Raw genomic sequence first — 24,390 nt, 5'->3', positions numbered from 1 at the left:
GCCTTGGTTCCTTCCTGTTTTTTCTAAAAATAAAAAAAAAGTTTAAAATATCAAGAATTAATGACTCACCTCGTCATCTGAGTAGGAGTAAGCTGAAGCGACTGCTCCCCACACTTTGCTGGCCACATTTGCCGCCTGTTTCATGCTTGATTTAAGCACATCAATTTTAGGTCCTGACAAGAGTGTGTCCATCTTGATGCCTGAAATGGAGTTAATAACCGAGCCCAACGAGCCTCCCTGGGAGGACTTCACCAGTGCTGTCAGTGAGGATGATCTAGGACCGGGGCTGCCCGCTGTGCTGCCGGGGGTCTTTGTCTTTGCTGCAAAGGTCTTGGAGCGAGTAACAGTGTTGGGGCTGCGTTTGGGTGTATCTCCTGGAGAGCCAGTTGGAGTTTTGACAGGAGGCACGGGGAGGCTGGACCTGCGTTCCAGAGTCTGTTTGGGCTGTGGGGTGTCAGGGGAGTCTCCCTGAGCCTGCTGGAGCTCCATGCTGGAGGACTTCACACCCAGAGGGCTTCTCAGGCTCATGTACATTTCGATCTCTTCAGCCAGGTTGCGGGACACCACAGCTGGCACGGAGCGCGGCGGCTCCTGGCTGCTGACAGACGCCGACTCCTCGCTCTCAGTCACCAAGAGAGAAAGCGGGTCAGCTCCCACCTCCACGTCCTCCCTTTCCAGCCCTCGCAACCCAGAGTCCTCCTCGTTTGTTTCAGTTTGCTTCCTCTCTCGTTTCTCCTTTTGTAACTTCTCCACCTCTTCATCATCTCCCTTCCCTTCTTCTGATGCTCCTGGCCCCTCTTCCTCTTGCAGTTTTACCAGCATCAAGCCCTGATCATCTTCAGGCTCTTCCTCCAGGTCTTTAAAAAGTGACTTGGACACACTATTCGGGGGCGGACTTTGGCCTGAACAGAGCGCTGCAGCCAGGATGCGAGCATCAGCACCCATCTGACTGGCCATGTGGTCCACGCCTTTCTCTAGGAGCATCCCGGCACGCGTTTCAGCGCTGAAGCTACAGCTGCGTTCAGCAAAGGCTTTCTGCCGCTGCTGCTGCGGTGGGTTAGCTCCATCGCCCGTTGGCAGAGAGGCATCATCATCAGGGAGAGACACGTTATCATTCTTGCTGTGTCTTCTGAACAGCTTCCCTGTACCTGCAGAATGAATAGATGTAATAATAGTCGTCTGTTTTTATTAAAACTCAAGTTAAATAGGTTAGTTTAAATAGAAAACAAAACAATCCATTATGACAAATAGTAGAGGTGACAAAATTGCCATCCAAATTTCTGATTGGACTCTAAAACCATTGAAAAGCATTCTTTGATAAAGATTAAATGCCTCATCTTTGTCCTCACCTGTTTCCCTGCCACCGTCAAAGCTCCCTGTGGACAGTTTCACAATACTGGGGACAGGAGAGGACACTTCAACAGGACTGGGTGGCTCTGCTACTGCTACAGCACTGTCCACTGAACCGGCAATGTCACCTCCTGGTTATAAAAGTACAGTGACAACAGAACAATAGCAATGTACAAAGAGGAAATGGGGTTTCTGTGGCACACGCAACCTTTGACTGTGAAACAAGAACTGCATGTGGAATAAAAGTAGCATTTCTTACCATTATGTTGTGCTTTGGAATCGTTTCTCTCTTCAGCGGCGAGGACAGCCGTGTGTGACGGCTCTGTCAGCTCCTGGTGTAACTCATCCTTGGAGCCATAGCCTTGATCAGACTGCCTACCTGTGGATCACAAAAATCACAAAAACCTTGCTATGAAAGCTGTTGAGTTGAAGCCACTGGTATCAGTGCAAGTCCACATCTCAGTAATGGTCAGAGACTCATAAACCTTCAGGTTTTTTAACCCTCTGAAACCTGGATTGACATCAATTTCCTTGTGCTGCATTAAGCTGCCTCTCACAAGAACCTTTGAACTAATTAAGCTAATTGGTTTGATTTCTTTCAAAAAAATGGGGAAAAAGCAATGTGCTACTCGCAAGATATGTCCCACAAATTGCAAGAAATCCATAGATTTAAAAAACTGTTTTTCTTAAAAAGTCAGGGAAAAATGTCCAGAAAACTATATTTCTAATTATCATAAGTATATATGTAATATTTTTCACAAAATTATTTTAATTTTCCTGCACTTTTTCTTGTCTTTGTTTTGTTTTCTTTTTTTACTTTGCTATTGGTTCTGTTTGTTTGTTTTTGGTTTTTGTTTATTTTCAGGTAATTTTCTGGCACTTTTTACTAATTTCTTGCTGATTTTTGGGTCATTTCTTCCTAGGTTGCTTATTGTCTTCTTCCTATGTTTTTAAAAGAAATTAAGGCAATTTGTCCAGGTTTCAAATGGTTAAGCTTTCCACATGCAACCCTCTTAACTTTAGGGGACTGTAGGATACCTGTGCTACAGTGGTTGTCAGCTGTGTCTTCCATGCCGTGGCTGTGGGAAAACAGGTTGTGTTCCTCACCGTTGACCTCACTTGAGCTGTCGGCACTTCCATGACTCAAACGGTCAGAGTCAGTGACTGCAGATTCACCATTTGAAGCAGCTAAAGAAAGAACATGTTCAGAAAAAAAGTGAAACAAGGAAATGGATAGCGTTAGATGAACTTATTTTGACACAACATTTTTGTCCTAACAAAGTGTAAATTTAATCCCACCTGTCGTACTAAGTCTGGGTCCTGTCTTGGATGACGTTCGGTCTAGAGCTTGCTTAAACTGGGCCACTCCACGCAGCACATTACGCAGCTTTGTCCACATGAAGAGGCCACTGCGGTTCCTGCTCGGCCACGGGCTCTCTAGGACGGCCTGCGGAGGGACCAGACTGAAGGATGAGGACATGTGGAGGTAGACTGAATGTCTTCAAATTATTGATGTTGTGGCTTAAAGGGGACCTATTACAGTCATTTTTAGGTTCATAATTGTATTTTGGGTTTCTACAAGAACATGTTTCCATGCTTTAATGTTCAAAAAAGACTATATTTTCCTCACACTGTCTATACTGGAACACCTGTATTCACTGAAACGCAACGTATTAATGCCTGTCTCTTTAAGCCCCCCTCATCCGAAAAAAAGGCCAGCCTGCTTTAATTGGTCAGCACTTCCAGATCTTCCATATCTCAGTGTCTCTGCACCATCACTGCAGCCGGGGGAATGATAAAAAAAAAAATATCTATCAAGAAATATCCCCAATAAAAGTTTCTAAAAACAACAGGACATGTTTCAGCAGTAAAATTACATGTTTCCCTGATGTTAGCATGTAGCTACACAAAGCAGTGTAGGCAACACATAAAGAAATCAGTCCCATTCTGACTTCTTGTATCTAAAGTAGAAAAAAAGATTCTAAACAGAGTATTTAAAGTGGTTTGAAGCTTTCAACAGACACTTACCTCATTATTTAAAACTTGAGCCACTTTAAATATGGACCACCTACATAATAACATTATATATTTTTTTGTTTTTACCACATTTCCTGTACCCCTCAGTTAAAGCCTGTACTGTATCTGTTTTTTGCTCTTTTTTTCCTTGTGTGCTTGTTTTTCACTTGTTTTGTTGTCACTGCAATTCAAAATAAAAAAGGAAAGAAATAGATTGAATAGAAAGGACAAAAAAAATAAATGACAAAAAAAATTGAAAAGCAAAATAGGTCCCCTTTGAGGTTGTAGTGTTTTCAGTCATTTGAGCTAAATTAGAGAAATGCTTTCGCAGTTTAAAAGACTCTATATGACCTTGTTGTAGTATCCATATGTGATGGCGTTCGGATGTACTCCGGCTTTCTTCATCTCAACCAGGACTCGCACAGCCATGACAGGAAGACCCCACACACCACAGAGCTGCATCACCACTCTGTAACACACCTGAAAGCCGGACAGATAAAAACATGAAAAAAGGGCACAAATAATAATAAAAATAACTCATTATTACATATATAGACATACGAAAACCTTTAGTAAAAGCATTTAAATATGAGTAAAATCTCACCTCATCCAGCACCTCCACCTCAGTGGTTCTCATCTTCAGCAGCACGTTGTACGCCTGCTGCATGGCACGGCTTTTCGACTTGGAAAGTCTCACGGCTGCTGGCAGGCAGATGAACCACAGACTGTAGCAGTGACTGAACAGACAGCGCGCCCACAGCGGAGGGTTGGAGTAGAAACGCTTGGCCATCTTGTATGCTAGCTTGATCTCCTGTTGGATCAGGTGCACATTGAAAGCATGAATGGTTTGAGAGCTGATAAGGACAGGGGATTGAGAGTCAAGTTAATTTTTATAGCAAATTTCATACAACAGGCGTAGACTCCATGTGCTTAAGATAAAAATAACATCACACATCACAAAATAATACAAGATAAAATGATGTAAGATGTGAAACATATATCAAAAGAAATATTTAAAATCATTAAATAAAACATATAAAATGAGACAGTAGGACACAAAAAGGGTTTGATAAACTTCTTCTGCTGTGAGTGATTATGTGTACACACCTGCTTCGTCCTCTTAGCCAGTAGAGCAGGGCTGCTGGACAGACTGGCCCCTGCTGCTCTGCTGCTGAGTGCTGGCCGTAACTCCCTGGGACGGTCAAACAGCTCCATACGCAGCCTGGGGAAACTTTTATAGCTGGAGGAAGAGAAAAAGAATTGTTTTAAGGTCACGTGACTCAGGGTTTTTCTGTTTTGTTATCTATCTTTTTCTGTCTAATCAAGTTTTAATATACTACAGTTAAAAGACATACGTGTATTTGGGGGTAGGTTCAGTTCCATCGTCAACTGGAGGTTCAGGGGGCATGACGAAGACAGTGTGCTCGCTCTTCTGAGACTCATCCAGCTCCAATAGTTTTGTGTCCTCAGATGACTCTCCTTCAACCTGCAGTGAGGACTCAGAGCTTTAGTGACAGTGACATCTATAACTTTTACAAAAATCACACTCTGCAGGTCATATCCTGTCTGATGGCAGAAAGTAAACAACTACACGCATATTACAATCCGTTATGCTTCTTAAATTAGGCAGGGACACATGCTGATTTGATTGTGGTTAGGATTCAAGGATAGAAGAAAAGAAGCAAATGCCCATCCCCTTGGTGAAAACATTTAGAAAAAGGTTAATTTGTTTACCTTTTAATGTTTGACACAAACATAAAAAAACAAGGAGCAAGGAAATGTGATTACAGTGAAGCCCCATATTACCTTGGTGCCCTTGTCGGCGATTTTATCAGAGGGAAAAAGCTGCAAGAAGAGGAAAGAGAGCAAAGGGACCAGAATGAATCAGAGGAAATTTTGGCTTCCTTATTCTCCCAGTGGACGAATGTTATTTTGCCAATAAAACATAAAACAAAGGCCCACTTGTAGAGGGAAACCTCCGGTGGAAGAAGAAAAACAAAACACCATAAAACCGGTGTAGATGTCTGAAACCGGCCTGACGCTGGGCTGGTAATCACCTTCTCGACGCAGTCGTCAAAAAAGGCCAGACCAGTGTCCTTGTCACTGACAAAGGTGCACTCCTCAATGAAGCGGATGAATATCTGGGTTTTGGTGAGCTGGGAGTAGAACTTCTGGTGGGTTCGGTCTCTGCTTTTGAGAAACCCTGCAGGAAGCCAAGGAGAGACTGTGCTATCACTTCTTAAATTCAACTAAAACATTTTAAAAATCACATATCCACAATCACTCTCACTTCAGGGAGAAATAAATCAGGTTTCAATGTATTTGTTCCCCTCTTCAACTAACTAATGTATAGCTGTTTTTTCCCCCTTTTTTTCTTTCCCCCCTTATTTTCTTCCCTTTTTCATTATATAATGTACTGATGAACTGCAACATATGGCAATAAATAGTACTAATAAACTCAAGTATATCACAATATATAGTATTGATAAACTGCAGTATATTGCAATATAACGAATAGATAAAATGCAGTATATTGCAATATAATGGCAGTAAGTTCCTATTGTGAATTATGGTGATAACAGAACAAGTGAAAGCAAGAGCAGGGACATGTAAACAGACAGAAGAGATTATATAAAGTGACACAAAGACATATAATAAAAGTGAAGACAGAGTAGAGCATTTAGAAAAAGAGAATTAAACATAAAAAAAGAAATTTAAACCGGGGATAAAACAAGTGTTCAATCTAATGGGTATTCAGAATAAGAGGGAAAAAAACAGAGGTCTAGCAGGAACTGTGTATACAGATGTGTGTGTGTGTGTGTATGTGTGTGTGTAGAGCTATTAAAACAGAAGTGCTCAAATGTACTGTGTTACAAGCCTTTCCCATCACTCCATGTGTATCTAAAATTGATCTCTAACATTGAAGCTAAATGGAGATGAGAACCAATTTCCCAGCAACGGGCATTAGTGAAGTCTTATTATAGCCGATGAGAGAGGTGATTGATTTGTAAAAACACTTAGGCTGAGTGACAGCGGAGAAGCTCCTTGAAAAAGAAATGCCAATAACATTCAACTTTAGGTGAGGCTATTCAAATTGAGGCTGTAAATAATGCATGGGTTACAAAGCCAGAATACACAACGTATCCAGGGTCCATAATATTAAGCTGTGCATGAACAAAACCGTAACCTACATGTCAATGTCTACGGTTTCACACATCATCCACGATTTACATTCACAGCTTAATTTTCATTCCTTTCCTCATTTTGAAAAGCCAGATGACAATATCCTGTTTACCTTGCAGGTCGTAGAGGGAGTCTGCAGCCGTGGCCTTCTCCGAGGGTGCCTGGGTGATGGGTTTGAGGTAGGAGCGGTAGCCCTTCAGGATGGAGGCCATGAAGCGAAGGAAGGCCTCCTGGATTTCCATCTCCAGAGCTGTCTTCTTCTTATGCCAGGTGAAGTCCGCCTCGATGGGGGTCATGTCCACCGCAGAGTTCACTACGGAGTTTTCCTGCGCTGTTTGACGTACTGAAACTAAAACACAAACACACAGTTTTAACAACTGAGTTAAGATCTAATGGTGTTTTTTGGCAAGGTGCTTGCCATGGCAGTACATTGAAAAATAAACACTTTATTAAACTACTGGTGCGATTATTTTAACAACTATTTATCTTTCACTTTCCAATTTCACTGTTTTAAACGCCCTTATTTTCCTTTTTTTTCTTAGCTAACATTTGGTTATAGTTCTATTACCTATTTTCCCCAAACAATATTTTCTTTTCCTCATCATTTGGCCCTCAATGAAGATAACCAAAAATTTCTAAATATTGTTAGCTTGCTAAGTTGAAAGCATCAGTGCAGTGCACAGTGTACCAATGCTTCAAATAACATCCACTGACTTGTATGTTTGTCATATGTTTTTAGTTTTTTTTAGCTCACCACCCAGTAAAACAAATTAAATCTTAAACCTTTAAATCTAATATCTTAAATATAAAAACTGACTTCCTCTATACAAATGTGCTTTCATCTTTCAGCTCATATGTTATATAATACACGGGTGGTGGACAGAATAACATGGACATACAAGGTGATGAAATGTAATGTAATGCAAAAGTATTTTTAGACTGTTATATTTCGGTCTATGGTCTATTTTAGTTTGGCTATGTTTGCACTTAACTAGATTATACACTAACTTTTGTTCCCATTCCCTGTAAATTAATCCTCATCTTTTGAGAGACAATACTTTGAAGGAATTTGTTACAACAGGAGATGAGATGCTGTTTGTACCAGTGGCCAGCTGGTGGTGCAAGTTGCTTAGCGAGTTAATGAGACTCTTGCAGGGCTTCTTTGGGAGGTTCTTCCAGTTGCTGTGTCTCTTTTCGTCAGACCTGCAACACACAAGAATACCACAAAGGCAGTTAGCTGGAAGTAACAGGAGCGCTGCTAAAATAATGTGCTCTTTTGACAATTTAATGCTGCAATATTTGAGATAGTTCAACATCATGCAAGCTAGACATATACAGTCAGAGCAGGCAGTGACATGGTTTCAGTATCAAAACGCAGCATACAGGTAGATCGTGTTGGTGTCCAGATCCACACAGACAACATCTGGCGGGGGGTCGTAAAGGTCGAAGTAGCGGGAGTCCACGCCCACTATGAATGGACAAGGAGCGTTGAGGACGTCGGCTAAAGAAAGCGGGCACAGGGGGATGTAGGGACACTGCCACTGGAAGGGAAAGATCATCTGAGGAGAGGAGAGAGAGGCCCAATTACCACAACCAGACCGATAGTAATTACGAGTTTTACATTACACTTAAACCTTCCTGTATGTTTTAGAAGTCTACAGTTGAGAACAAAAAGAAACCTTTTTTCTTCCTGTAAAATTCTTTTTCCCTCCATAGAATGCCAAACTCCAGAAATAAATTTGGGCAGCTAGGACAAGTTTAAGGGCATAAAATACGACGCTTTTCTTTCTTTATTGTAGCTGATTTATTGCGACACTTCAAGTGCGTTTGGGGGATTTTTGAGGATTGTGACATCCTGTTTATTCAAGGAGAAATGGTTGGCAAATTTTATTCTCATGGAGCTGCAGAGTAAACAACCAAGCTCAGTGAAAAATGAGTCAAAAGTCAAATACTTGGAGGAGTGCTTATATTTTTGTAATATTAAGTACAATGCACTGTAATTGTCAACTTGAGTTACTTTGAGCATTTAATTTGTAATATAATAACAGAGCAGATGTAACAGTAGAGTGGCATGTATTAAATGTATAGCTACAATGGTAAAAAAGCTGCTCAAGATTTGATTAAAATTAAGTGTTCATTATCTCTAATTCACTTTGAGGAGTGAAAGAATAAATACCCAGAAATCCCCAGTATCATCTATAATGCTATTTCACGGTTGAAATAAAGGCATTACTATGACTTCTACAATTGTCTGCATAGTTAAGGTTAAGTCTTGTTCTTGATAAGTTCACTAAACTGAGGGCACTATGAATCCTGATGAAATATCTGCAGAAATGTAAGGGATCTAGATGACATAATGCACGTAGCATTAATCACTTCACTGTTGAACATCCAAAACATGTTTTTCAAAAACCTGTTCCTCTTCTCGCTGCTGGTTTTACTGCGCTCATACCTCACAGCCTTTTACAACTCACTGTTTGTTCCTGTCATCTAATACACGTAAAGCAAGTGAAATTAATAGTCATGCCACTGATGGTCCTACACAGTCCCACACTCATCAAAGTTAAAATGCTCTTTGGAATGCTTTTAAGGCATCTGATCAAATCATTTATGAAAAGTCTTCACTCATATAACTATATCTTTTTTGTGATCTAGTATGCAGAGCAAATGAGGTAGTACTTGATTCATTTAATGTCAGTAATGGAGTTAAACATATTATGTCCACTCTTATTGAACTTCTATAGTGATGTTGCAACAGGCAGTCTTTTTGGTCAGCTCATAATTATTGCTTCTTTGATGCAGATGATTTGGTTATATTTTCCTCCCTGGAGTTGCTTCCTCCCAAAACGAATGATGAAAGGATAATTATACATAAAGGGAGTTATAAGTAGTATTTTCTTAAGTGCTACTTAAGTAAAGATGCTCTTTATGTATGTACTGTATATTGATGTTATTGCTTTAATTCTCAGGGCAACACATCTGTACATATGTCTGAGGGCAGTAAAGTGAAAGTCTGGCTGTTAAAAAGCAGAGAGTGGGTAATAATAATAATGAGCTTAATTTTATTTAAACCGACCCAGTGTTTCATGTTATGGCTGTTTTAATGTTTCAGTCTGATCTTTTTCTACTTAATTTTCTTTGAAGTGAAAATGTAAGCAGATTAAAAACCTGACGCTGCGATCATGTTATACTGCGTCTGAATATATTGGGCTATGGTCCACATGATGGAGCGTACTCACAGCCACCACAGCCTCGGCCACTCCGGTGAGCACAGCGGGCCGCAGTGAGTGCAGCAGGATCTTGCTCTCCAGCAGGACAAAGTGCAGCAGTGTGGCGCAGTTCTCTGAGCCCAGATTCATCAGCAGAGTGCCATAGTCTGCCCCGCTGAAGGGGAGGGAGATGAATGAGGTAATGAGCTCAGGCAGAGCACGGAAAACAAAACAGAAAGCAAGGAAGATGATACATAAAGGATGGAGGGAGTGGGGAAAAAAAGGTTTCTAACTGGGTTTGTAACTAGAGATAGACGTGTTATGTAAGAGAGAAAACTGGTCATTTTAAACTACTCGCATTGTTAAGCTCATAATGGAAAACCTGGATGTACAGCAGTTTCTGATGTCGTTAAGACAAAGTGGCCAGTAAGTTTCACTTGGTCAGTGTTGCCAAGAGTGGACCTGATTAACTGTTCCTAGTTGCTGATGAAGTTTTCCTGTTTACACATTCTGTCGTGTTGTTGGAGACTTTTTCAGAACTCTGATAAGACCATTTAGAGGGAAAAATAAATGTTTTTTCATGCAATGTTTAAGATTTTGTCTAAGCTTTGTAAATCGTAATCACAAAGGCGGCAACAGCAGTGGGTCGCATTAAGTTGAATACAAAAAGCCTGACAATCACCGTTGTTTTTTGGGTTTTCACAGTAACATTTAGGCAGCATGCAGAGGTAGCGAGAAGCCAGCGAGTCACTGCTCGACTTTTTCAAATTAGATGCAAACAAAATGATGCCATGTAAAAGTGGGAAAAGTTTCAAGAAATAATAATGCCCGAAGCTGTTTAGACTTATTTAAACAAGACTGATTGTGTTTTGTTATTTTCTGGAATAATATTTTAATATTATTATATATATTATATTTAATTTTATTCTTTACCCTGCTCAGCTGATTTCCTTTTAGACAAAGTACAGGATATGTACTGAAGGACAGCTACACTCAGCTTGTAATGGAAGCTAAACTCTAAAAATATAAAGAATTGACTGAAAGTGTCACCTCGGGTTTTTGTTTTAACAAAGTACCATTTTGGTGTGAAATGATTAAGTCAGGCATTGCAAAGTTGTACCTGAGGGGTAAGGGTGTACACACAGGCTGGGACAGGATCAGGGTGTCATGTGCCGAGAGCTGAAAGGACACATTTTATAATGTTTATATAAGGAACCATAAAAACAAACTCATACACATGTTAAAGCATCATCTGAATTATTTAAAATGTAAAGGGAAAAAAAATATCACCTGGACCAATATTCTTGGCCTTTGAGGGGAAGGAAATGACACATTGTGCATGAAGTGCGAGATGTGCCTGCAGAGGGAAATAAAATGTGGTCATATATCATATATTCACATTATTTTCAAGCACATGCAGCAACTTAGATTCAACCTCACAAAACATGAGCTTTGAAATGTGGACAGTGCTTAGCATTAACAGAATAATTCACTCTGCAGATGTCCATTTGTGTATCAGTTACTAAATCTTACATTGAAGTCATTCATTTTTCTAAAATGTCTCCATGGTGAACGAGTGAAAATTCTGTATAAATTGAAGTCATAGGGGTCCACATTTAACAACTGCAAAACTCTGACACAACTTGTGCAGTTTAATCTAAGTCTAATTTATCCAGTGTTATGCTCAGTACTTCCAAAACACTTGAATTTCCAACAAAAACGTACTATTCAAAAGTGAACTGAATGTGAAACTTGTGTGATCTCGAAGCAAAAACAGTAATTTTAACTCACTGAAGACGGGAGCTGCTGTTCTACCACTGCCTCCACCAGTTAGTTTGTGTTATTATATGACTGTGGTGTTTTAAAGGGTTCGTTTAAGTCACACAATAACACAAATAAACTAACTGGTCGAGGCAGTGGTAGCTCAGCAGCTCCCAACGTATTAGGTAAGGTAAAATTTGAAGAGAACGTGAGTTTCAACTCAGTTCCCCCGGGAAAGCACTTCTGTTTGGGAAGCACTGAGCATACGACTGGATAAATGAGGATTGAATTATACTGCCCATTTCTAAACATGCATACTGATATAGTTCAGCTGTTAAACGTGTACCCTTGTGACTTCAATTTATCAAGAATCTTCTCTGTGTCTTTGGTTTCTGTGTTCACTTTAGGCAAGCAAAAAAAATCCTTTACAAATTCAAGGTATAACAGGGTGCATAACTGATATAAAAATGGTCATGTTGGGGGCAAAGAATTTCTCCAAATTTTTCCACAAATTCTATTTAAAAACAGGCAGATTCTTACTTTTCAATGGGCAGTGGGTGTGGGCCTGAGACGGAGAGCTTGTAGAGGAACATCAGGAACTTGCGGAAGGACTCAAAGAAAGGCCAGCGGGACAGCAGGCAGATGCATTTATTGGTGTTTACAGGTCGATTGGGGATCATCTTCTTCTCCACTGTGGTGAGCAAGCCCAGCTGGATCTTCTGCTTCTCGCTCAACTGATCCACTGGATATGGCTCGTAGAACTGGATGGCTGATCCGTACACCTGGCACCAGAGACAGACAAATTATGATTAATATTATAATTATTCTAACTTTTTGGCTTCCTAGTCAATTTAACTGTAATGGAAATATTTTTAATGTAAATGTTAAATCTGGGAAAAATCTTTGTTTATTTAAAAAAAAAAAAAGGTTTCTCAACCATAGCCCTTGTTTAATTCTTTCTTTCTTTCTTTCTTTCTTTCTTTTTTCAAAGCCACCCACCTTTTCACCAGAAGAGATGGTTAAGACAAACGTGGAAAAGACAGGCAGAGGGTCACGTGTGTTTGGTGCCCAACACTCGATCTTGGCCCCCATAGGCAGACAGAACAAAGGGACAGATTCTGACAGAGGAAAAGACTCATAGTCGTCCTCTGGGTAACGAAAGATGAGACCTTGAGAACAAAGGGAAAAAACAAAAAAATCATAGTTATATACTCAAGTGTTGTTCTGACCTAATAATAAAGTACTGTTCAACAAAATACTAGAGGCCAACCGATTCTGGATTTTGGCGGCTGATGCCAGTACCAATATTGAGGAGTAAAAAATTAATTTATATGAATACATATATATGTAAAGCAATTATCCCTCTGATATAGTATATCCTTCTGATATGTCTTACGACAAAGATATGTAATGGAGACAGGATATTTGACCCCACTGTCAAAAATGACATTAGTGCACTGATACAGTAAACTTGAATTTGAATTTTAAAATTATTCTAAGCATCTTTTTTTCTATCGTAAATCAACTTTTCATATTATACATGTCAGACAACATATAAGCTGATACTGATATCTCTGTGATGGACTAATATCGGCCTATAAAATCGTCTGACTGATAAATCAGTCGGGCTCTACAAAATACATTAAAAAAAATAAAGTTTACAAAGTATCTCATATTTCCAGACAGGCTACAATTCTGGGGGTTTTTTCTACAGGGATTAAACAAAAGATAGTCAAAGAGACGGGAGAAACTGATTTTTTTTAGTTCTGAAAATAAGTAGTAATCACTGAGTTTACTCTGGTTTCGTTTTCAGTGAATAAGTGTTTAGCTCCTCAGTGTTTGATGAGGTGTCGTTCTGACAAGACACACACGCTCATACAAACAAGCCTGGAGACACACAAATAATGGGCGTGGCAGGAAGTCCCGTTGTCAGAGATGAATAAATAGCCGTCTCACAGGAAAAAGGCCAGCCAAAAAGATAAAGCCAGCATGTGCGTCTGCATGGGTGTGTGTGTACACACATTTATATGAACACTGATTAAACGTGTGTTGCACAGTGAATTGTTCCAAAGGCCATTCAGTCAGTGAAAATGTCACCCAGCCGTTGAGAAATGCCTGCTGTAATAAGCGGTAGTTATCTCCTGCCAGATCAGACACACTGAAGGTGCCGCTCGCTTCAACTTTTAGACAAAAACGTGACAGAGGCTGATTGCGACAGCACACAAAGCTGCAAAAACTTCACTTCATTTTGATATCAACACATCACAACATTTAACAGGACTGTGTGACTTTAGAAAGAATTAATACTATTGAAAGCCTTAAAACCTTAAATCGTTTTCCAAAATTTCAAAGAAAACCAGAGATTTCCTTGCTGTGAATTTCTAACATGGTCAGACAAATACCTGAGTTTTACTCACCAGCTTTGTAACTGATGGAGTTGGACGCAGATACTGATTTCTTGTAACACAGGAACACATTGGAGCCCCACTGAAAGGTTTGAAGCACAGATGTTACACATCTGAACATGAACTAATGATGCACAAGTACTAGTTAAGGAATAAAAATTTACCATGCCGCAGTTAAGGTTCTTGTCCACCTTGCAAAAGGTATGCGGTGGCGTCTCGCCTTTGCTAGTGACAATGACGCAGATGTCTGTCACTGCCAGGGAATTCTGAGGTTGGACGGGTGGCGCGCGGCGTAAGGTGATGAAGATTCGCTGCGAGTTGGCGGAGCTGTTGTTGACATTGGCGCAGCGGCCATACGGTGTGGCCTGGATGACCTCGCAACCGTGGATCAGACGCTCCTTACCCTCATAAAGCACGCTGGTAAACACAACGAACAGGAAGTAAAAATGTCAGTTTGTAAATTAACAATGACGTGAAACTATGTCAAAAAAGTGACAGCAGAGAAAAATAAAGATGTAACCCAGGAGTAAAGATGTCCAGCTGTCTTTATGTGAGTGCAAAAGTAATCAAAATAGTGCAGAAATTAGGATGGCAGATAGCAGAGCAGTGCTAATGCTGGCATTACAGCCACTTATTACAATGCACATACTACAAAAGTCTCATACACTATTGAGTAGCTCAGTGAGAGTGCTGTCCTGGACTCAGTTTGCCTGTCAGGCATGGCTTTCATTTCTTAAACAAGCCTCACTGCCAAAAACACACATAGCTCCCATTCTAATGATGCAACAGTTCAGTTCCCACTGCAAAAAATACGGACATTCAAGTTTGAATACAAATCAGGAGCTTGAAACAGACAGCAAGAGAGAAAGAAGACTGCAAAAAAAGGAAAATCTAGGAATTTCTGTTTGGTGCTCAATGAAAAACACCAACCAACACAACAAAGAGAGAACAGAGAGTCCTCCAAAGCAGAATCACCAAGTTGGAGTTTCCAGGGGGGAAAAAATCACAAAACCTCAAGGAAAAGATGCTTTCTTAGTGCTGTCTAGTTTATATTTTCATCAGCAATGGGCCAACTCATGCTTTCTGACAGTATGCGAGAAACAGAACACAGAGACTTTGAAAAAAACACGTTTTTCACATGTCGAAGTTGTTCTGTTTCAGTCCACCAGTCCGCTAGTTTATGCTAATTTTGTCTGTGCATGGCTCTGTTGCTATGCAGGTGGTACCAAGTAAGTTTACCAATACTTTTTTGCTGAGAATGGCTGGAAATGACACTGATGGGAGCGGTTAGGCTCAAACAAATCAGTAAAGCTGCAGGCTGTAAAACAAAAACAATGAGCTGAAAGATGCTGAAATGCTCCTAAGAGTTGAGGGAAACTGCAGAGTCTGGTGATAATTCATCCATCACTATGAGTGACTCCTTGAGTTGGGTAACCAGCGTTGTTATCAGTACCTGTAATTCAGTATCAGCACACAATTGTAACTTTTTTCAAGACTCAACTTTCTCTATAATGACAAAAAAAAGATGAAGCTGCAGCGGTGATGTGGTAGACTGAAAAAGCCATTTTGCTCCTCTGTGCTTTTCTGATCACACACAAAGCTAATCACCTCATCTGTCTGTCTGCTTGTGTTTGGCCAGCAGTTGATACTGGGCTGTTACAAAAATAATATAGAAAAGAAAATAGACCAGACCATTGTAGTGTTACACAATTTACAATCAGCACATTAAACATACTTATAATTTTTTAAATATCCACATACTAGTGCTAATTGTTTTATTATTACTGTGTTTCTATTTTATGTTTTACATTATTACATACTTTGTGCGGGTAATTATTTCTACTTTGTATAATTTTCTATGCTTTGCATCACAGCGACAGTAAAAAAAAATAAAAAAAACTTTTTCCCCTCAGGTATTCCCTCGGATTTGAGGTGCTGAAGTTGAAGCTGTCGGAGGTCCACGCCTGGCATCCAGGCTGCTGGCGTTCTCACCCTGATGCGCTCACAGCTACCAAAATTTGGTACCAATGGTATCATGAATCAGTACTCCTTAGTATCAACATAACTCAGTCGGTACCCTTAAAAGTATCAAACCCGAGTGACTCCTTGTCATCTGATCCATTGTTAGTATAAAAATAATGATTAATGCTGCTCTAAGTTTTCCCAGCTGTCAGAAAAACGCAAACTCAAGTTTCCATTTAACAGACTTTCCGTTTGCTTTTACCTGAATTATCTGGAAGGAAACTTTTGTGCACTGTAACTGCCATTTAAACACATCAATCCAAATTCAGACTGATTTAGGAAAAAGGCTTTAGAGACAAAAAGCACGAGGCTGAGTGTTGCTCTATGGTGAGGATAATCTCTGCTTGTCCTGTTTTACAGAGAGGATCAGTGTGTGGTCAGCACCACTGACTTTCTTCTTAAAGCTCTGGTTTCCCTTTGAGGCCTCGGTGAGAAGCCCGCCTTCAGTGGGTGATGTGATTCAGACATATTTACCGCCTGACTCATTCAGATCCCAGACAGTAAAGGAAACTTTCATATCAAGATCCTCCTGAATGTAAAAATATGGATTACAGCCAACATATTTTGTGCATTCCCAGTCTCCATTTCCTTATCACTCCTGCTGTGGAGTATTGCACAGCTAAAAGTTGCAGTCAGGAAAGCAATCAGTGTCCAACTGTTTTTCATTTTTTTGCATGACTGCAGGGCTTCTATGGCAGCATGCTCCATGTCCTCCCTTTCCATCTGGACAATGCCACGTGGGAGGCCGAAAGCCGTGATTGCTGCCCTCTTTAAACTAAGACAGACCCCAAAAACACATTTTTTAATCTTGTGCAGGCTACGGTGCAGCCATTGCAGATATAATAGTCCTGAAACAGTCCATTTATTCTGAAAGAATGCAGGACAAACCTAAAGAGGCCAGGAGGACAGCTGCCAGCAAATTCTCATTTAGGCAACAAAAACAGAGTCCTAATGGGCACAGTGAGTCGTGACGCTGTGGAGCCCCGGGCTGGGAATGCTGCCTTCACTGACAGCAGAGGTGGCAGAGGGAAGAATGAATGATTTACAGGTTGCTAGTTTTTCATGAAATCTTTCAGTGGATAGCAGGTGGGACAGAAATCAGCTGATGGTAAGGGGAAGACATCAGTGTTGCAACATGGCCAAAAATATTTACCCACCTTCTGTGCTGCAGCTCAACTAAAACAGAACAGAAAGTGAGCCGTACTATAATGCATTTACTTATGGTATTTTTATTAAAACACATCCTATCATCATAAATAATAGACCGCACAGTCATGAATTTTACATCAGGAATCTCTTAATAATCCCTCAGTTTGTAGCAAAACAGAAAAGAAGCTTGTGAAATCTGTTATTCAGTCTCATTAAAGTGCATGACTGATTAGGCGCTTCAACCAAAGGAAAAAAGCAAACTATAAAGCAGCTTGACAGCAACTGTGAATCCTTGAATGTAAGTTTGCCTCTTTTTTATCCGCCCCATATGTCCGTTTGCATGCTAAGAAGGGTTTCGCAACCTCTTCAAGGAAACGTGACTTGACATATGATCTTCTGTTTATGCTCAGTGCACTGACGGCTGCAGAGTGTCATGAGGGTTTTTGCGTGTTTCTATAGTTTAAAGCTACATTTAGCAGAAAGGAATTGCATTAATTACACGTGAAATTAACCAAATTCATCACAGAACAAGTGGAATACGTGTTGCAATCTTTATACAGCAACTCCGGCTTGAACAGCCTGACTTTGCCGGGCAATCTTTCAGAGATCAGAGTCTCTTGTAACTGGAAACTCCAGTTTGTTAGAGGGAGACACAGAAAGACTTGTAGACAAAGACTAAGGTGTGTGGAGAACCGAAATGCCTCAGGCAGTTGCGTCATCCTTCTCAATAAAGCGTAGTTAACGGACACAAAGCACCAGTGATGAAATGTAGGTAACATTTTTGGCTCCTCTGTGAATTAGTAAGAGCAGGTGTAGCTTTAAGCTTACTGGATCTGATGAAGTGAATCATGATGGTCTCCTCTTGTAAGATAGTAGAAGGTAGCGGGAACACTGTATGAATGGACCGAAGTCAAGAGGTGCGGCTGAGAGTGAGAAGTCCATGATGCAACAGGGGCGAGTGAATCTAGTAGTCAGCATACCTACTTCCTTCCACCTTTGACAAAATGTTTTCTGATGCCATCAGAGTTGAACTGAACACTCTGCTTGTGCTACTTTTGATGAACTCATTTATACCAAAATAGACTTCATATGATTGAGTGGGAAAAACCAAATAATTCAATGTAAAATCAGACATCAAGCATCCCATGCAGCCATAATGGAATGATTCTTTGTTTCAAAATCACATTTTTAGATCTAATCATCTCACGATCGACTACTCACCCCTAATTTACTATTCACACCCATGCTTTTCCTAGAGTGACATTTCAGAATTGCTTGGGTGAAAAGGGCCTCTTAAAAGTCACTAATGATGCATGTTATCAAAAATATTTCTCAAGGTAAAATTCTGTCAATGTGCTTGCAAGCGATAAGCTCTGCTGCCGGACACTTAAAGGATCTTTAATCTTATCTGTAATTGCTCTAGTCGTGTGCTTTATTGTTGACTCAGACCGATCTGCAATTTCATCACTGAAATTTTTGATTTCATAGTAAGTGTTTCAGTAAAACCAGCAACTAATTCAAAGTTCCGGAAAGTTTCAGATTACAAACAGTGACATAAAAAACTGACTTACCCAATGTCAATGAGCGGAGACTTCCCTCGACCCCTCTTGTAGCAGAGAAACAGCTCCGGGCTCTTCAGACTGCCATGATTAAGGTTTGCTGGCTGGCCGCTGTAAGTGGTGTCGATACAAGTGAAGCCCTCGGGCACCGTTTCACCTGCCGACCTGTTAATGACAGCCAAGTCAGTGATGGGTGCTTTGGGCCCGCTGGACTTGGTCTCTGACAGGTCCTGCTCCAGGGGCCTGGACTTGTCTGTCAGCCCGGCCACCACAAAGTAGTCGGTCACACGGTGACCCTTGTCCTCGATCATGGCTGGGCGTACCTGGGAGGAAGAAAACAAAGATATGAGATTAATTTAGAAAGACATTCATATAGCCTGGAGTGAATTTTGTTTGCCTAATAGACAATAATGTACCACATTCGTAGAAATATTCTATTCTCAGCTGTGGTTATACCTCTTGCAAAGCACAGTCTGAGTATTGCTTAACACTTGCCACAGATACTGTATTCAGGCCTGGAGAGCACTGCATGTTAGTGAAAGCTCTTACATGTCACTATGGGACAGTGGGATGGATTGCACACGCAAGCATACACAGAATGTTAAGTAATACCGTGGCAAAGGCAATAAAAGGATCCTTTAAGACTGCTGCGCCACAACGAAGCAAACAAACTGGGGAAACACAAGGAAGGGACTGGATTTGTTGACATTCACAAACACTCTTGTCATTGTATATCACCGCACTGCTCCAGTTGTGTTGAGAGAGTTAAAGCACTGTCCGCTGCAGAGAGCCAAGGGAGAGCTGCCAGGCCCGGAGGAATGCTCAGAAATGCCACAGCGAGCGTAAATCAAGCGGACACCAAAGTCCGTTTTTTTAAGTGACAAAATGTGGGGTTTTTTGTTGTTATTTTTTAATTAAATACTGTATATGAAAGTTATGGATAGTGAAGTAAAGCTTGAGTTTCTGTTTTCTAGTTAAGGTTTGAGTCATGACGTCAATTTTAGCAGTCACTGACTCGGTTGTTGGTTACAGAGCGAAGCAGCTATGTTGTATTTCCAGTGACATTTCTTTCTTGCAAAATAAGAAATACGGTGAGTGTACCAAAAAGGATGCAGTTAAGATACAAAGCAAGAACACAAAAACTAACAGATACAATATTGTGTACTAAAAACTAACCAAAGTAAAATATCACTCATATATACAGGAAATGTCATTTGTTTTTACACAATAATATTGGAAGGCTGATCATTAGGTCGATGTATCAATCTAGATCGATGTACCCTTATGTAAAAATTATTCTTCACTTCTTAAATTTTTCCCTGACAAATACCCCCAATATTGTAATGATAAACTAAAACTAATACTTATACTAATAAAAACTAAACAATTACTGAAACTAAAAGAATAAACAAAACAATAAAAACTAAACTGAAACAAGCCAACCCGCTCTGTAAACGAACTGAAACTGGACTGAATCAAAAACTAAAGTTAAATACAAAATAAAAAAATCAAAACACAAAACATGACAACTGTTTATACATACGTAAACAATAACAGAATGACTTCACATTATTTCTGGCTCTTATCTATGACAAAAGACTAGATAGTTTCTATTAAGTATCCACACAAAATCAAAGTGTCCTTTTAAAGTATGTAATCAGGGAGACAAAGCATATTTTAAAAAACTGCTGCTCATCCTTTATACTCTATATATTATGGTCCAAAAAGAAATCTTTATGTGTTGACAAAAAGCACCTGACTTATCAAGCCTTGTCAAAAACAACAAAGAGCAACTGGTTGTCTAATTAGAAAGAGAAACTTTGAGCAAATACATCCACGTCGCCTTCAAAGGGCTGTTCGGGACCTGCACAAGAAGTTCAGTTTTTCCAGTGGTGAGTCAGCCGGGCAGGAGGGGGAAAAAGAAACCTCTTTGTATGGCAAAACCCCGGACTTCACGATGCAGATTAATACGGCTCATAGTTTCTTTCATTTCTATTCTGCATTTTTGTATAATAACAGTATGTTGCACAAAATGGTGAAGCCACGGTGCAAGAAATTTGAAAGACTAACACAGTTGCTCTGCAGAGAAAATGCATGCTAACATCTACTGGCTGCATTAAAGTGCAGGACATCCGCTGGCCTGTCCTGTGGAAGGAGAGGCAGGAGGCGGACTGACCTGCCTCGGAGCAAATTATTCAGCCACAGTGAGGCAGCAAACAGCTGACACACGTTACACACATTTTCCACACAAAACAGAAATCTTTTGTAGACTTTAAGCCAGCTATTTAGATTTCCATCAACTATACCGCACACACAACAATGGCACGATGTGCGAGACAAGTTGTTAAATTAATGTCTCATTCTTTTGCCCAGTATTTAAACCTTTATCTGATTGAATGATGAATGCGGCAATGCTTTTGATTTAAGAGAGTTGGCATTTTGCCCATGTGAACATGCCAAAATTGATTTGTTTCAAATAAACTGCCAGCTTAACAGTCCAGGTAGCTTTGAAGAGTTGTTGCTGGATATTTGCCCAGAATATGGCCCATTTTTTCCCTTTCCTTTTTCAAACAATGTCGGGAAATCAAAGAGCAAAGAGTGTGTATGTATGAACACCCCAAGCAGCAAAAACAATATCCAAGCAGAGACTGAATGACTTTGTATACACAAAAACAGCAATAAAAGTGCATCAATGAAGATGGGATGGATTATCAGGCTCATTCCCACAATTCTTTCAATAGCGTCAGATGTTTAAGTAATGCAGGATGGAAAAGCTCAGATGGGTATACACTGGATATACAAAACCGGATCAACATTGTGTTTTGCAAGGTCAGTGAGTTCACTTTATTTCAGCATATTCAGGACATTTACTCACTCTAAGGAATGTCACTGAAACTTATTTGTTCTTGTAAATGAATTTCACAAAAGACCCAAATGATTCCAGATGTGCTTTTTTCTCAACACAATGAACAATGTTTGCCGCACTCCTTTGAAAAGCAGGCTGGATCCAGCTCTTCATTTATGATGATGCACAATCCAGAGACACAAAACTGTTTTACTGCACTGTATCCATGGTTACATCTTACTGGTAAAAGCCCTATTCAAAAGCAAAATCCTGTTTTCAGATTATATTTGCTTTATAACAAACCACACTGTTAAAAGTATTCTCACCAAAAGGCTGGCCAGTAAATGTACTCTGATGGTCTTCGTGTGTATGTGAGTTATTAAATGTCTGTTTGTAGCTAAAACAAAACTCTCATATTCCTCACCAAACTGGACAGTTTCCCTACGGTGTGAAAGAGAAACACTCTTAATGAAATCAATAACTGATTCATTCCATTCGTGTATTTGGGTCTTTGTGAGATTTTAAAGGTGGTTGTTAAGAGCAGATGTCTATGCATGGAATATAGTCCAACACTACTGCAATGACAGAAGCCCACAAAAAAGAGCTGAAAGAGCTTCCAGGATGGGGCATGCACCTGTTTCTTACACCTGCACTAATATTTTCTCGGAGCAATATTGTGGATTTCAGTCTCTGGTTCAAATGATAAAGCCACACACATATAAGAGAGTCCAGTATCATATACATTAACAACTGTATTTATAGTATACTGAACTCCATTAAGTTTTTTTTGGCGTTGCTAGGGCAGCAAAACAACTTCATCATTGACATATTATAACCTTTCAAGTTGATAAGGCAAACTTGTTGGCAAATACTGTCTTGTTTACACATGCAGTTGACATGTAGCCACATTAGCATCCATCTGCAAAAATTATAAGGCTTTTTAGCTGCTTAATGCTATTCACTAGGGATGCACGGATTTATCAGCTGAGCAGATAGGTATTGGCTGATAATCACCTTGTTTACTGCCACCATTTAATCAGAAAATACGATGACATTGATGGTAGTGGCCGATGTTTTTCTGTTGTTTCACATCAATTTTGCGCAGGTTAAACAACAGCAGGGCTTGAAACTAACCGCCTCAAATGCTGTTCACGCTGTGAATGTGAAGTCTTTGTGTTTACGTCACTTGATTCCAGCTATCAGTTGTACTTTACTACAAACAAAGTTAGGCGTTAGCTGCCTCCCCCAATTAGTTTAGCACAATTGCCAGCACAGCAGTTAAGGGCAAATATTTTCCTGTTGCAAAATACTCATTTTGGTGGTTGTATTTGCATGAGTAACATGAGGTGAAAATTCACTTTATGTTCAGTGTAAACACACTATGAGCCTGCTTCTCCTGTATTAGCAGGTGCGCAGGAAACAAGTAAATGTGAGTGCAGTGTCTCACTTTACAGGAAAAAATGAGCAATTTTAGGTATAATTTCTTCATTGAACATCTCTGTTTTGCAAGAGTCTCTATTTTGCACATTTTAACATTTGTCACAAACATTAGCCTCTACAATTCATCTGCTTTGAAATGTTAATGTTGGTATAAAAACATCAAGGCTGTGAGTCATACAGCTTCCAAACAGCATGAGCTTCACCAGAAACAGTCACAGCAGGGAACAAAGCTATGATAACAGAAAAAAAAGAGAAAAGCCAACACTATCCTGGGCAAGTGGCAGATCTGTTTGGTCCTGATTGGGCTTTGCATGCTGCCCTGTGACTGTCCACCATGCCAGTTAGAGAACATTAACACCGCATCCACTTCCAACCTTATGCTTAATTATATTAACAGGGATTAGATTTCTTTTTACATTAATTGGTAATAACTTGTTTTTTGCAATTAGATCAGTTCTTCCCCTGCAAAAAAACAGTATAATTTGAAATTCCACATTGACCTAGAAACACCTGTTATCTTTCACACTACCCACTGTAGTAAAAACCCCAGCCACAGAACAAACCCATAGCTTTTTTCATAGACAGAAGCATTACTTAAACGTGTGTTTTGCTCACTGCAGTTCTGTCAGTATGAGGACTGTTGTGATTCTGTAGAACACTGCATCACATGGATAGTTTAGTGAATTTAACTGTATTTTGTAGTACTTCTTCTTGTTAGTGGGCTGTTTTAATTATATGGGAATGTGATGTATTGATATTTCAGGGACTTTTCTATGGACACTAAAAATAAATGAAATGCTGACATATTATTTCCTGTTCTCTAGAAAAATGGTGTAGATGGTAGTGAGGATATTCCTGACGTATAATTTCCCTGACATTAAATGTTAGTTTAAAGTTAGACTAGTTGACAGGTCTAAATGCAAGAAAACACTGAGAAAACAGTCAAAGTTGAGCACAATTTAATCTATAAAGTTAAAAATAATGCTCAAAAAAACATTATTATTATAAGAGCCATTTGAAATTGTTAATCACATTTTTCAATAATCAAAACACATATTTTTAATTTTGATTTTTTTCATTTCAAATGCAGATTATCCGACAACAACTCACTAAATAAAAGTTAAAAAATACGGTTTTAAATTTTGAAAACAATATTACCTTAGAAATAAAATCTTTAGGAAACGTGCCTGATTTCAAAACCACATTTTTCACACAATCACAAAGTAAATAGCTTATCCTATGGTTAAAAAAGAAAAACAAATAGTCATCTGGATATGTATAAATATGTTATTTAAAGTGCACATCGAAAAAAATGAAAGAATAGTAAGAAGTATTTCTGCTGCCGAATAGTGAGGGTATCATCACTGTTTAATTATAGACGCAATAATGTGTCTCATTATGGCCCGTTATTGTGGATAGTTTATCTTTAAAAGTACATCTGTCATACTGTA

General features: G+C 39.6%; 1 protein-coding gene across 3 annotated transcripts in view; it reads right to left on the bottom strand.

Annotated features, from left to right (window-relative positions):
* Positions 1-24,390, bottom strand: part of dennd4c (DENN/MADD domain containing 4C) — a 38,257-nt gene that overhangs the window by 5,814 nt on the left and 8,053 nt on the right. For 2 of the 3 annotated variants that reach the window (XM_042512772.1, XM_042512773.1), the window contains exons 2-23: positions 18,667-18,977; positions 14,089-14,341; positions 13,937-14,006; positions 12,519-12,688; positions 12,060-12,301; positions 11,049-11,115; positions 10,879-10,937; positions 9,789-9,933; positions 7,933-8,108; positions 7,652-7,752; positions 6,662-6,898; positions 5,424-5,569; positions 5,173-5,211; positions 4,722-4,852; positions 4,474-4,606; positions 3,971-4,177; positions 3,718-3,846; positions 2,650-2,797; positions 2,389-2,538; positions 1,610-1,729; positions 1,350-1,481; positions 70-1,148 (exon numbers count right to left, since the gene is read on the bottom strand). In XM_042512772.1, coding sequence (XP_042368706.1) covers positions 70-1,148; positions 1,350-1,481; positions 1,610-1,729; positions 2,389-2,538; positions 2,650-2,797; positions 3,718-3,846; positions 3,971-4,177; positions 4,474-4,606; positions 4,722-4,852; positions 5,173-5,211; positions 5,424-5,569; positions 6,662-6,898; positions 7,652-7,752; positions 7,933-8,108; positions 9,789-9,933; positions 10,879-10,937; positions 11,049-11,115; positions 12,060-12,301; positions 12,519-12,688; positions 13,937-14,006; positions 14,089-14,341; positions 18,667-18,965 — 4,233 coding nt within the window. In that variant the 5' untranslated portion in view covers positions 18,966-18,977. The remainder of the gene's footprint in view (positions 1-69; positions 1,149-1,349; positions 1,482-1,609; positions 1,730-2,388; positions 2,539-2,649; positions 2,798-3,717; positions 3,847-3,970; positions 4,178-4,473; positions 4,607-4,721; positions 4,853-5,172; positions 5,212-5,423; positions 5,570-6,661; positions 6,899-7,651; positions 7,753-7,932; positions 8,109-9,788; positions 9,934-10,878; positions 10,938-11,048; positions 11,116-12,059; positions 12,302-12,518; positions 12,689-13,936; positions 14,007-14,088; positions 14,342-18,666; positions 18,978-24,390) is intronic. The other variant, XM_042512774.1, reaches the window with a different exon arrangement.

This window comes from Plectropomus leopardus, chromosome 23, assembly GCF_008729295.1.
Source record: "Plectropomus leopardus isolate mb chromosome 23, YSFRI_Pleo_2.0, whole genome shotgun sequence".
NCBI lineage: Eukaryota > Metazoa > Chordata > Actinopteri > Perciformes > Serranidae > Plectropomus > Plectropomus leopardus.
This window is presented reverse-complemented; position numbering and strand designations above follow the sequence as displayed.